Source organism: Palaemon carinicauda, chromosome 10 (assembly GCF_036898095.1).
Source record: "Palaemon carinicauda isolate YSFRI2023 chromosome 10, ASM3689809v2, whole genome shotgun sequence".
Lineage (NCBI taxonomy): Eukaryota > Metazoa > Arthropoda > Malacostraca > Decapoda > Palaemonidae > Palaemon > Palaemon carinicauda.
The window spans coordinates 102,541,887-102,556,392 of record NC_090734.1 but is presented as its reverse complement, the minus strand read 5'-3'; the positions used below and the strand labels follow the sequence as shown (position 1 = coordinate 102,556,392).

The window sequence follows — 14,506 nt, the reverse complement described above, 5'->3', positions numbered from 1 at the left end:
CGGGTAATGGGTTGATAGTGGATGAGAAGGCTAAGGTTAGTGATAATGGGAAAGGAAGTGATAGTGATAGTAGTAGTAATAGTGATGGTGATATTGAAGATAAGGGAATTAGGCATAGTAAGGATGAACAGAAAGGTGAGAGGAAAGATGAAAGGAAAGGTAAAAGTGATGTGAAGAAAGAGAAGAAAAAGTATCAGGCTGATAGCAAGGACGATCGTGAATGGGTGAAAGCGGTAAGTAAGGAAAAGGGTAAGAAGGGAATGGTTAAGGATAGGAATTTAAGTGTGGAAGTGGATTCATTATATTCAAATGAGGGAGAAGGTAACAAGGGAGTAGACCGTGATGATAGTAGTGAGAATGAACGTGATGTGTGTAAGACTGTGTTTATGAGAGAGGTACCTCGGTGTGAAAGGTTCAATGAGCATAGCAGTAGGGATGTATATGATTTTTTCAAGGAGTATGAGAGGTATTGTCAGGATAAGTATGGTGATAGTAAAAGAGTTTGGGCTAGGGAGTTAGGAGAATATTTGACTGGGTATTTGTTGACGATGTATGGAGTGATAATGAGTGTAGGGGACGTTGATTATGAAAGTGTGAAAAAGAGAATAATTGAGCAGGTAAAACGTATGAAAGTAAGTGTTAAGTATAAGCGTAAGAATGATTTTGATGAGGCAAGGATGAATGCAGGAGAAGCAATATCAATGTATGTATGTAGGTTGGAAACTTTAGCTAGGAAGAAGTATGGGGATGAAGGTATAAATGAGAATAAGGAGTTAATGAGGAAGTTTTTGGCAACAGTACCTGAGAATGTGTGTGAATTTATTAATTTGAAACGCAAAGAGAAAATGAGGTGGACGCAAGAGAGATTGACATGGGATGATATACTAGAGATAGTTGAGGATTATGAGTTAGATAGGTACATGAAAAAAAGTGAATCTGTGAGTGTAAGAACTGGAATGGAGGAAAGTGTGCCAGAATTTGTTAGTTTTAGAGATGCTGTTATGAGAGGACCGATGAGGGTAGCTGATAGTGTAGTAGATAGGAGTGTTAGGGCGAGTAATGTGGGAATACCTGTAAGGACAAATGAAGGATTTAGGCAGGGTAATTGGCGCAATAGGGATAGGAGTGTGAGTGCACATCGAGGTATGTCAGATAGCCGTGTCCGTGATGAAAAGTGTTATAGGTGTGGGAAAGTAGGTCATAAGAAGAATGAATGTAGATGGGCTCTAGGTGCTTGTTTTGGATGTGGTAAGGTAGGGCATAGAATTAGCGAGTGCAATAAAGAGAAAGGGGTAAAATGTTATCGGTGTGGTATGACTGGGCACATAGCGAGTGGATGTCGTAGTAATCGTATGAATGTGATTTGTGGTAATTGTGGTAAGGATGGTCATTATGCTAGAATGTGCAAGGAGCCGCGGGGTAAGTGTAGTGAATGTGGTGCAGATGGGCATGTAGCTAGAGTATGTAGGAAGAAGGGATTAAGTCAGCCAGGATGTTCGGGAAACTAGAGTGTGAGAGGGTTCAGCTGGGTGAGTCCTCCTGTGTGTGTGGAAGGAATAGGATCAATGTTTGTGAGAACGGGATGAATAATTGGTTGGAAATGAGCAAGTATGAATCTAGTATGCATGAGAAGTTAGGGCTGAAAAATAAACAATTAGTGTTAGTTGAATATAGGAAAAAGAGGCGTTTGAAAGCGTTAAGTAAGGATGAAAGAAGGAGAAATTTTATAAGTAAAAGTGAGAATAGAAAAAGGTATGACATTGGTGTAAATGAACAAGTGTGTATGGAAGATAAATGTGTTAATACAGATGAATCATGGCTGAGTATGAATGATACCTATAGTGTGTGTGGCTTTTCCTTAGGTGATGTAAAAGAAAGGATGATGAATGCGAGAGTGAGAGATAGGAGAATGATTAGTAGTATGAATGAATCTTTTACTAAAGTTGAGAATGTTTTTGATGAAATGGATGAACTGTTTACAGAAATGAGTGTAATTATAGGGCCAGATGAGAACGAGGTAGATATGATTGTACATGATATATTAGATCAGTGTTACTCAACCAGGGGGGCATGCCCCCCTAGGGGGGCGCAAGAGGATTCAAAGGGGGGCGTGAGCCTCAGGAGAATAATGCAGCTATAAATGAAAAAAAAATAAGTTGTGTTATTTTAGACTAGATCAGTTAAATAAAAAAGACATTATAGTAAAAAATATAATAATAATAATAATTATAATAATAATAATAATGATAATAATAATGGTAAAAGTTTTATATAATAAAGTAATATCATCGTTACTAATTCATGCTTTCTCCTTCCACGTAGGCTACCGTAGAGTACATTGCCTGTCGTGGACGTGTATAATACGTGTCCCTTACTGGTGAGCTATGAGATCCGTTTCTCACACCCAGTCCCACCGTACACACTATCAACACAGTCCCTGTCAACACTCCCAGTTTACCAAACATGTCCGAAAGTATTTGAACATTTCTTCCTTGCCGTTTCTACAGGCGAAATTGTTGAGGTACATTATCTCAGTTTCTTATCGACCCATTAACATTGTCAGGTTTGTGAGAATGTGAATGAAAGAAAAGGGGAGAGATATATTCTGGGGATTAATTTTTTTTCCTATCAATTATTTTTGACTAGTTTTGTTTTCCCTGTGTCGTTGATGGGCTGCCCTGCATTGGTGGGGTTATTGTCCTTTATTTGAAAAAAAAAATATATATCAGTTTCTATGTTTATCAATATACCGAAATATGTTGAGAGACCGTTGCTAAGATTACTGCAAAATTTTGAAGATGTATATTTTGTTTTATTTATTTTTCCTTCATATTGTAAAAATCATAAGTTAATGGTCTCAAATTTTACTATTTGCAAAAGAAGATGTACTAATAACCACCACTTCATGATTATCTCAACCATATGATCAGTGACCGAGTCAGAGAGGTAGAGTCAGCGAGTAGGGCTGTATTAGAGAGAGAGAGAGAGAGAGAGAGATTCATGTGTGTGTGTGTATATATATATATATATATATATATATATATATATATATATATATATATATATATATATATATATATATATATATATATATAGGGCTGTATTAGAGAGAGAGAGAGAGAGAGAGAGATTCGTGTATATATATATATATATATATATATATATATATATATATATATATATATATATATATATATATATATATATATATATGTATATATATATATATATATATATATATATATATATATATATATATATATATATATATATATATATATATATATATATATATATATATGTATATAAAATTTAGTTATAAATGTTTGTATCTCTCTCTCTCTCTCTCTCTCTCTCTCTCTCTCTCTCTCTCTCTCTCTCTCTCTCTCTCTCTATATATATATATATATATATATATATATATATATATATATATATATATATATATATAATATATATATATATATATATATATATATATATATATATATATATATATATATATATTATTTCCTCTCCTTTTTTCCATCTTCTTTTCCTTCAAGGTTAATTTAACGTCCAAGGCTGGATGTATTTCTTATATTGTCTTAATTTTCTGCCAATCTCGTGTTTAGCCTCAAAATTTTCAAAAAATTTTGGATATATCTTTCTCCCTCTTTCTCTGTCCTTCTCACTCATTGATCATGTAGCTGTGATAATCATACTGTGGTGGTTATCATCAAGAGGTGAAAAATACCTTAATTTACAAATGCATATTATCTTGATCGCAGATACGTTTTGCCAGTTTCACTCCAACTACGTTGCAATGAGTGCCAAGAAGCGGAAGTATAACGAAGATTATATTCGTTTTGGATTTGTGTCCCTCCGAAAGGGTGACACAGAGGTCCCACAGTGCGTGATATGTTACAAGACTCTGAGCAATGATGGAATGCGACCCTCACGCTTGGAACGCCACCTGCAAACAGCACATCCTGGTCTAGTTGACAAGCCAAAGGCATTCTTTGAAACAAAAAAACACACCTTGAAGCAAGTGAAAATGGATGACAGCGGGGTATTTCGACAACAATCATCAAAGGTTGTTGAGGCTTCTTATGAAATTTCCATGTTGATTGCAAAGAGCAAGAAGAGCCATAACATTGGAGAGACTCTCATAAAGGCAAGTATACTATGTGCAGCTCAACTCATTCTTGGTAAAGATAGTGCAAATAAGCTTTCCCAAATTTCCCTGTCAAACGATACAGTCCAGAGAAGGATCCATGAACTGTCTCAAGATATCAAAGAACAAACACTCGAACTAGTAAGAGCCTCGCCTGTTTTTGCAATCCAGTGTGATGAAACGACCGATATCGCTCAGTGTGCTCAGTTCTTGATGTATGCTCGTTTTGTGTCAGGCAACAATATAAAGGAGGAAATTTTGTTTTGTTGCCCCATGGAAAGTTGTACAACAGCAGAAGCCATTTTTAAAGTTACATCAGACTTTTTTAAGGAAAATAAACTTTCTTGGGACTCACTAATAGGGGTGTGTACTGATGGAGCCCCAGCCATGGTTGGCCTGCGTTCTGAGTTCATCACAAAGGTGAAAGAAAAAAATCCTTCTGTAATAAGTACACACTGCATAATTCACCGTGAATCTTAAGCATCCAGAACTTTGCCTGATGAAATGAGGGATGTTCTAAACGTGGCTATAAAGGTAGTAAATTTCATCAAATCTGGAGCCTTAAACAGTCGTCTCTTCAAATTATTGTGTAAGGATATGGATTCTGAACATGAAGCCCTGCTTTTTCACACAAACATACGATGGTTATCAAAAGGAAACATGCTTGAAAGGCTTTATGAGCTACGAGAAGAAGTAATAATATTTCTAGATTCACAGCAGAAGGCAGCCCTTCATGACAAATTCAAGTCTGACAGCTTTCAGATAATTCTAGCTTACTTGGTGGATATTTTTGAATCTTTGAATGCAGTGAACCTTAAACTACAAGGGAAAAATATCCACATCATCTCTCATCACGACACCATTCGAACTTTCATGGCCAAACTCGACCTCTGGAAATGTCGAATTCAGCAGGGAAATGCAGCCAGTTTTAGGAACTTAGATTCTGGGCTCGCTCATGGTAACCTTGACCCTGAGTTAAAGATCCTTATAATCACTCATCTAAGCAGCTTGAAAGCAGAATTCACGAAATACTTTCCAGACATAGATGACATGCGTGAATCCTGGAAATTCATTAGGAATCCTTTTCAGTGTGAATTCGCTAATGTTGCTGAGGAAATTCAAGAGGAGTTTCTTGAGTTAAAGTTTAATTCCACAGCTAAGGATGAATTCAACGATTTGGATTTGGAGACATTCTGGATTAAATACCATTCTGTGTACCCTCTGATCTCACATCAGGCTCTTCGGGTTCTAACAATGTTTGGATCAACGTACCTGTGTGAAACTGCATTTTCTACGCTCACTGCTATAAAAACAAAATACAGAAACCGCCTGGATGTGGAAGATGATTTACGTTGTGCACTCTCTAACATTAAACCTCGTATTCAAGATCTGGTATCCAAGAAGCAGTGTCAGGTATCTCACTAAATAAGTTAAGCAAGTTATCCTGTAGAAGTGAAAATGTCAATTATCTCACGTTATTTCCTACTTAGTAAATTGACTATACAACCCATAAGGCTTTTTTTATTCCTTTTCATATAAAATCTGCAAGTGAAATTTATCTTTATATGCAAGGGGGGGGGGGGGGAGGCGTGGCGATAAAAAAATAATTGTGGAGGGGGCACGGTAGTAAAAGGTTGAGAACCACTGTATTAGATGATAGGGATTTAGATAGGAATAGTATTAATGTAGCGAATGATTGTGATAAGGAAGAAGTGAATGAGAGAGTATATGGAGGCCCAGTTACTCGGAGTAGAGGTCCCGTTCCCGACTGCGACTGGGTTATGAAAAAAATAATGTAAGTGTTGTGTGAGAAGGATTTGGCAAAGTAAGGGGGGAGGAATGTGGAGGATTTATTTTTGCTTTATTTTTATTTTTTGTTTTTGCCAAATCCTGTGTGAGAGAGAGAGAGAGAGAGAGAGAGAGAGAGAGAGAGAGAGAGAGAGAGAGAGAGAGAGAGAGAGAGAGAGAGAGAGAGAGAGAGATTGTGTTAGCGAGCGAAAGTAGTTAGGTTAACGATCGTTTGTGGTGAGAAAGACTGTTGGTACAAATGAGATTGTTTGTTTACATTTTTAGTAAGGTTACGACTGTGGTGAATGTTTCGTAGCGAATGCTTTTTTTGATTGACTGCGTCCTGAGTCAGTTGTGTGAACGCTGGATTATATATATATTTTTCAACCAGCGTGGAAGTGTTTTTTTATTTTCAAAGTAAGTACAGTTTTGTTTATCTTTGCTTGTCGTGATTGTGAATGATAGGAACAATTTATTATTTATCTTTGATTATAGTGCGATAGTTCAGTTAGCTAGAAGTGTTCGTAAGTGTTTTTCTTTCTTTATTTTTGGCAGGCCGTGATTCCTCCTTTGGGGAGAAATTTATGTGAATTTGATTGTTGACGACCTGGCTTGTGTAAGGAATTTGATACGACTGCTCAGATTTGGAATGAATTATTGATGACCTGAATTGTTTAAGGACCTGATTGGATTGCTCTGTGGATCTTGATGAAATATATGCTGTAACGATCCCGCCCGGTTGAAGGAATTGGTTTGGCGTATTATTGATGATGATGATGATTAGTACAATTGTGTATTGATATTTGACAGTTTTCCAGTTCCTGCAGATTTGTGATATTGGGCTATTAAAGACGGTTGGCCCTTGTGTGGACGAAAGTGTCCACTCACAATCATATATGATAATTACGTTTAGTGGTGGTTGAAGTGAAATTTTAGTTTTAAGTTTTGTGTTTTCCAATTACAGTAGGTTAAGATTGTAGTACTAAGTTGTGATTATTTTTTGGTTATGGTATATGATTGGTGATTTTTTAGTGATTGTTTTAATATTAAGAAATATAGTTTTAAGGTTATGTTTGGTTTATTTTGTCCTTTTGTCTAAGAGTCTGGTTTTGGATAACGTCAGGGGAAAGTTTGTTTTGTTGAGACAATTGTCTGTAGGTGTGATTCAGGGTGTGGGGCTTGTTTTTTTTAACATCCCGCCACAGCAGTATCGTGAGGTGGATGTGGGGAGCGGTTTGGGATGACGAAGGTTGAGAGTGGCGCAGGCATTATAATCATGAATTGATAGCTGTCTTAGGCTACCGCCTATCACCAATATTATTAGATCAAAGAGATTTCAATATGCAGGACATATTGCTAGAATAGTGGAGACAAGGATGATTAGAAGAGTTATATTAATTAACCAATAAGTACCAGACCAAGAGGAAGGCCTAGAAAGAGATGGATGAATTGAGGATTAGGATATCCTGTAAATAGCCCCTCACGAGTGGATGGAGCTTGAGGATTATAGGGCTCTCTTGAGACAAACAGTCAAAGCAGCAGTGGATCAGGTGGGTCCAAGGCCCTTGGGGTAAGAGTAAGTAAGAGTATATATATATATATATATATATATATATATATATATATATATATATATATATATATATATATATATATATATATATATATATATATATATATATATATATATATATATATATATATATATATATATATATATATATATATATATATATATATATATATATATATATATATATATATATATACACACACACACGTTACACCCAAAACAAAACTGCGTGATTACTCTACTTTTAACAGGAACTTTTTTAAAACCATCCCCTTAGTTCGGTTCGTAGTAAGTGATATGAGCAAGTCAATGGAATAATTATTGGTGATGAAAATAGTACACACTTTACAAAAATTTATATATTCCATAAAAATAACAATTCAACAGTAATACTAAAATAAATCTTTCGAAATTTAATTCTGAACTAGACCTTGGAATTATAACTAAATGACACTTCATATAATATGGAATCACTTTTTTTCACTAGAAAATAATTTATTTATTTTTGACAATGGATAAAAAAAGTGAATACTTTATGACTGGGATATAAACTTTACTTACATTTATATAAAATAAATGGTTACTGGTACATGCTTTGGGATCACACAAAGTTAAAGAACGTTTAATCAAAAATTAATATGCTACACTCTTTAACCAAATCATACAAGGCCAGCAAAAAAGAAAAAAAAATACAATATACAAAGTGTATTTCTGAGTGAATCACTATGGCTTAAGACGGTGGTTCCCAACCTTTTTTTCAGGTGACCAAAATCATGCACCTCAAGCCATGACCGCGACCCCACTAGTTTAGTTGTATATGTATTATTATATATTACTAGTTGTTGGCTGTAAGAGTAAGGGAAAGTAAATATCCTTCTATAAGAGAAGTACTATAAGGTTAGAAAAGACAAAATTAACATCATTAAATTTTATCATAGCATTATAAATTTTAATGCTTAATAGTAATAAAAAACCCCAATTCTGGAATAATATTTTGTCACATTCCACAAAATCAAAATAAAAGTATAAATGTTTTCTGTTGAATGATAAACTGATTTCAATGGGAGCCTTGGGCCTGGATCATGCAACTGAGTTTCTCTATTCGTGGTTCAGTCTTAGAAAGTGCTACCCTCAAATCATGTTCAGGTTGCAGCTGATTTCTGTTTTCTGTTTTTATGGCAGTCAGAGCTGCAAACCCTGATTCAAATAAATAGGTTGTAGTGAAAGGCAACAGCACTCGCAGCCTGACCTCCAAGGTAGCAGGGAAAGTGAAGGGGCAAGGAATAAAGAGGATGGGGAGGTGTAGAGAGGAGGGTCGGGGTCAAGGAAAGAGTAACAAGGAAAAGAGGTGTAGTATATTTGCAAATCGCAGTAAACAAGACGAAGCAGAAAATGAAAAAATCAATGATATACAGCACTCCAAATCTCACCAAAACAACAACCTTAAAACCAACCATATAAAATCCTACATATCTCTAAACAACTGCCAAACCAACGACTTTTTCGACCAAGTGGCCAGCGCCGCAAACGTGCCAACTTCACAAAACATACAAATAAAATAACACAGGTAATTACACAATAAATGAAATAAAAAAAAAAATCACAATCTAACAAGAGGTAAATAAAAATGAAGGGCGGGAGTAAAGACGATGAGAGGAAGGGGAGGTGGCAAGGAAATATCGAAGAGGAGGGGCGGGGGCAAGAAGGAGGAGGAGAGGAAGGGAGGGGTAAAAAAGAAGCATGAGGAGAAGGGGCGTGGAAAGAAGGGGATGGGGGAAGAGGAGCAAGGAAAGGGTGGCAAAGGGAAAGAGGAAAATGTAGGAGGAGAGGGCATGAATAGTGGCCCCTCCTCCTTCCTTAGCCCCTCTCCTTCTCTTCCTCTTCCCTTGCCCATCTTTCTCTTTAAATATGGTTGGGGGTACCATGTGGTTGTAGAAGCCTCAATCATGAACACTGATAGACTATCATCCACTGAAATACTGTGGTGCAATACTTCGTCAGCAAGGGTAGCGCTCTGTTTCTATTGTTGGCATACACTTCTTCGTGAGTAATTAAGAATTTTAAAGAAACAAAGACTGAGTGCAACTTATGCAGCACATTTGAAATCACTATACAGGTATAAGTGCATCAACTTACCGATATAAGACGAACAAATTGAAGACAGTGTTTCCTGCTGCGGCAGTACAGCCGGAGTGGCTGCCTGGTTCCCCTTGGACGGTGATCAGTATTCCCAAATCTTCAGAAAGAAAATATTCTAGAATTGATGTGAAATTATGCTAAATAGTCCTAAAGGTTGTTAGATTTATCATTGATTTTTGCTAGACTTATGCCAGATTTTAGACTAGTGGTCAACTAAATATTAAAAGGCTAGTGAATAATAAAAACAATAAATATTATTTGGCATTTTAATATTGATCAATATGTATAGTAGAGTAAAATATTATTACATAAACATTCTTCAAAATAATAATAAAAAGTATATATAGTATAGTAAAACAATTTTACAAAAAAATTCCTCAAAGTAATAATAATAAAAAAATATCATTATTCTCCTTGAATTCAAGATCACCATTTCTCAAAATTGAAATAAAATTACTGTTCTCTCTCTCTCTCTCTATCTCTCTCTCTCTTTTTTTGGTGGGGTGTGGGGGGGTTGGAAGGTGTGACCCCTGTGATTGAGACTGATTCAGCGGTGTATGGTATGGCTGATGTCAATTAGGCTACTCAATAGGCTGCATTTATTGAATGAATGCTTTTGAATATTTGTTTTCATATTTTGAAAGTTAGAAATTATGAAATATGAGTTTGTCAAGAGGATTATGCTAGAATTATGCTAAACACTGCAGAATTATGCTAGAAAACAAATCATGCTACAAAAGCTGCTAGACACTTAATTTGAGGCCCAATTATGGTAGAAGCATAAAAATATGCTATATTTGAGAACACTGACGGTGATGCTTTCCACGTATCAAACGACTACGGCACTCAGGGATACCACCATTAATTTTATTTTATATTTATATGTAAATAGATATATACAAGTCGATAAATAAAAATCCACAAATACGTTTATATATTTTGTTCTTTACTGCAAGTTCTGCCATATTTTGAATTCTTATTTTTATTTTGATATTGTAAGATTTTGGCAACCCCAGGAAAAGCGCTTGGCTACCCCACTCGGGGTCGCGACCCCAGGGTTGGGAAACCTAAGCTTAAGAGGTGCTAGTTAGAGCATTGTCAGACATTGGCTCTTTCGGAAAGCCAGGCTAGATATCTCCCTGATATGCCATGGGGGCCCCTTATAAGTCATCCTAATACATTCTGGAATCTTTAAATTAAGCATTTTCTAAGTTTGGGGCCTGGCTCTGTGGCGGGATGTAAACAAAAACAACCCCCACACCCTTGATCACTCTTACTTTCTCAATATCCCACAATACAAACTTTCCCCTTACTTTACTTCAAACTGGACTCTTGGACAGAAGGAAAATGAAAACAAAACATAGCCTTAAAACTATATTAACGCAACCAAAACAGAACACAAATCATTAAACTGACTTAACACTAAAACAAATCACTTATCACCAAACCATCCACCATATGCCATAAACCAGGAACAATCACAATTTATCATAAATTCAATAGACAAAAATAAAACACACAAAATTCGCTGCATATATCGGTGCGTGATGGTACCGAGAGCTCGCCAACAATCGAAAAAAACAATATCCTTTTAATATACCCAACACCGTCAGTCCACGCACAGTACCAAAGGCACACTTAAGACTAAATAAATTACTTAATACTAAACACCAATCATATTCTGCAACACAAAAAAATTTAATGCCAAACCAAGAGAACCTCTTGGTTCACACACAACAGTCCTTAAGCAAGTTGTAGCCTACTGGCACTGGCCAACACTATCGTACGGCCAATTCGACCGTGCAATCTTATGCGGTGGTCGTCGTTATCTATTGTCGTGATAGAAATCCGTATTTTATAGCCGGGTCATCAACGTTCAAAAATTCTGTATTTCAGCAGTCTATTCCTATATTCATTGTCCGGTCCGCTTCGTCATCATTAAGCTAATCATATACAATATACACACGGCTGGCAAACACCACCTTCCAGGCCAAACTAAAACTCCAAGGAGTCTAAAGGAATCCAAAGGAGGAATTACAGCCTGCAATAAAAAAACACTTATGAACACTCCTAACTAACTTAACTATCGCACTATAATCAAAGATAAACAATAAACTTTCTATCATTCACGAACGCGCCTAAAAAAATGAATAAAAACAGTACTTACTCCGAATATAAAAAAACACTTCACAGCCGGCTTTCGAAGAACAAAAAAAGTAGAACCGACTCCTTCTACAGTCAAAGATCCAATGCTTTCGCCCAAGACATTCATCACCGCCCTATCCTAGCTAAAAAAATGTAAACAAACAACCTCAAATATACCGACAGTCTTTCCCACTGTAAACAATCATTTGCAAACTACCCTTGTTCTTCGGCGTGCACTGCGGACACACAAACGCACATACACACATACTCTCGCGCACGCGCGATCTAGCAAAACTAAAGCAAATGAAATTCTCTCTCTCTCTCTCTCTCTCTCCCTCTGACAAAACTAAAGCAAATAAACTCTCTCTCTCTCTCTCTCTCTCTCTCTCTCTCTCTCTCTCTCTCTCTCTCTCTCTAATGACAAAGCTAAAGCAAATAAAATGTCACGATGTAACAATACTAATACAACTCTCTCTCTCTCTCTCTCTCTCTCTCTCTCTCTCTCTCTCTCTCTCTCTCTCTCTCTCTCTCGATTTGGCAAAACAAAAAAAATAAATTTAAATGAAATTAATCCTCCACAGCTCTTTTGGCATTAATGTCACCAACTTGGAAATTTTAAGTATGGCTCTACCGTCGCCTTACAAGACATCCCTCACTTATAGCTCCGCCCACTTCCTCTCGTAACATTAAGCAAAAAAGAGTAAGTTTAGTCTAGAGCCTTTATACAACCTCCAACCAAGTGGAAACATGATGCAATTCTTAGTTTTTATACCTCATGTCTGTCATATTTACCTTTAAAGAAGATGATATAAGAGTTTGTAAACAACCTACGTAAAATATAAATATATTTATTCAAATGACGTAATTTCACATATGGGGGAACTGAATGAAAATGCAGCACAATGAATGACAAAAGACATAAGTAATTTCTATACATTAACTTAATCTAAAATGAGTTGATCCCATGTTATGAGCTGGCTATACATCTCTTAAATGAATAAATGAATAACGTGAATAAAATAATCTGCTCTCATGTTAGACCAGCTTCATAAGATAGCTCCCCAAAAAAGATTATCAATTCTGCGCCTGATTCCACCTATTCAACCCGAGATAAATATTCTGCAAACTCGTTCTCTTTACCGGATATATGCTTTACAATAATACAATATGGCTGCAAACATAACAATCATCTAGTTAACATTTGATTATTATTCTTTAATTTATTAAAAAATCATAGGAATGGGATCTGAGTAAACAGTAATTTCAAACTTCTTTATCACTGTGATTAGCAGTAGCGGTTCTTTTTTTAACTGTCGAGAGGGCCCTTTGATGCTTCTTCTGCTTCAAACACATAAAACAGAGGATGGGAAGAACTACTTCCTTACCTTCGTGCAATAGGACACCCCCAATCCCGCTGTCTGAGGCATTCACGTTGATAAGGACTTTCCTAATGAAATCCGGTGCTTGCAGAATTGGTCTTGAAGTTAAAAGGACCTTTAGCTTGTCAAAGGATTCCTGGCACTCACTGGTCCAACAAACTTTTTCTTGTGGCTACTCAAGTCTGTCAAGGGAGCGAAAACAGCCGAAAAATTCCACAAAACACTCTGTAGAATCCTGCCATTCCTAAAAACCGTTGTAGTTTTTTCCTCATTTTGGGGTTGGTGAACTTTCCATATTCTTTCAACATTTGTGGCTACTGGGGCAATTCGTCCTCTTCGAACTTTCAATACTAAGTACCAAACGGTTGCGTTTCCAAATTCACTCTTCTCCATGTTAATCGTAAGATGTGCTCCTCACAACTTTTGAAATACCTTCTCCAGGATTTCGAGATGTTCTTCTTAGGTCGATGAATATATTAAGATATCGTCTAGATATACACCTGATCATTCAATCAATCCTAGAAGGTTATCCATCACTCGTCTGAATGAAGTGGGTGAGTTCATTAGACAAATAGCATGACTGCGTCATGACACAACTAAAATGGTTATAAAAGCTGATATTAATTCAGTGTTGTTATCAAAAGGAATGTGATCTTAGCCTTTTGACGAGTTAATCTTATAGATGAACCTCAATGTGTTGAGTTGTTCGTTTCTGAGTGAGAATAGATAATTGTCAGCCATACTGATCAAATTCAACTTTCGATAATCCGTACACATCCTGAAACTTCCGTTGTGTTTTTCACGAGTAAGCATGGAGAACTGTAAGGACTAGAGCTTTGTTCAACTAATCCGTTTTGCAATAAATTGTGTACTTCTTTTCTCATGACTTCTCGGTGATATGGCGATAGTAGATAGGCGCGTTGTTTGAATGGTCATTCCATGGTCTTAAGGTATATCTCATGCCTCAACAAGTTATTTTGTTTCGGGACGTCTGAGACAATTTCAGAGAGATTTTTAATCAATCAGCTTAATTCCTCTTGCTGCTCCTTGTTTAAATGAGGTAATTTCTCTTCTAAGTTCTTAATATTGGAAGAATTATTGACTTTGCTTAGAGCTCCTATTACATATCTGTTGTCTTACGAAGTTGGAATGATTTGCGCCATACATACCTGTGAAGCTTCTGTTTTGTTTTCGCTTAAATATGGTTTCAATAGGTTAACGTGTACCTTACTTTAGCTTTCCCTTCTTCTTGGTGTTTCAATAACGTAGGTCAGGTCACTGATCTTTTCCAAAATCTGGAAGTGTCATTGGTACTTAAGAAGGAAT

General features: G+C 36.2%; 1 protein-coding gene across 1 annotated transcript; it reads left to right on the top strand.

Moving 5' to 3' along the window:
* Positions 1-3,805: 3,805 nt before the first annotated feature.
* On the top strand, positions 3,806-12,485 carry LOC137648160 (protein FAM200C-like). Its single transcript, XM_068381087.1, has 2 exons — positions 3,806-4,371; positions 12,383-12,485. The coding sequence occupies exons 1-2, from the start codon at positions 3,806-3,808 to the stop codon at positions 12,483-12,485; spliced, it is 669 nt and encodes a 222-aa protein (XP_068237188.1).
* Positions 12,486-14,506: the final 2,021 nt, after the last annotated feature.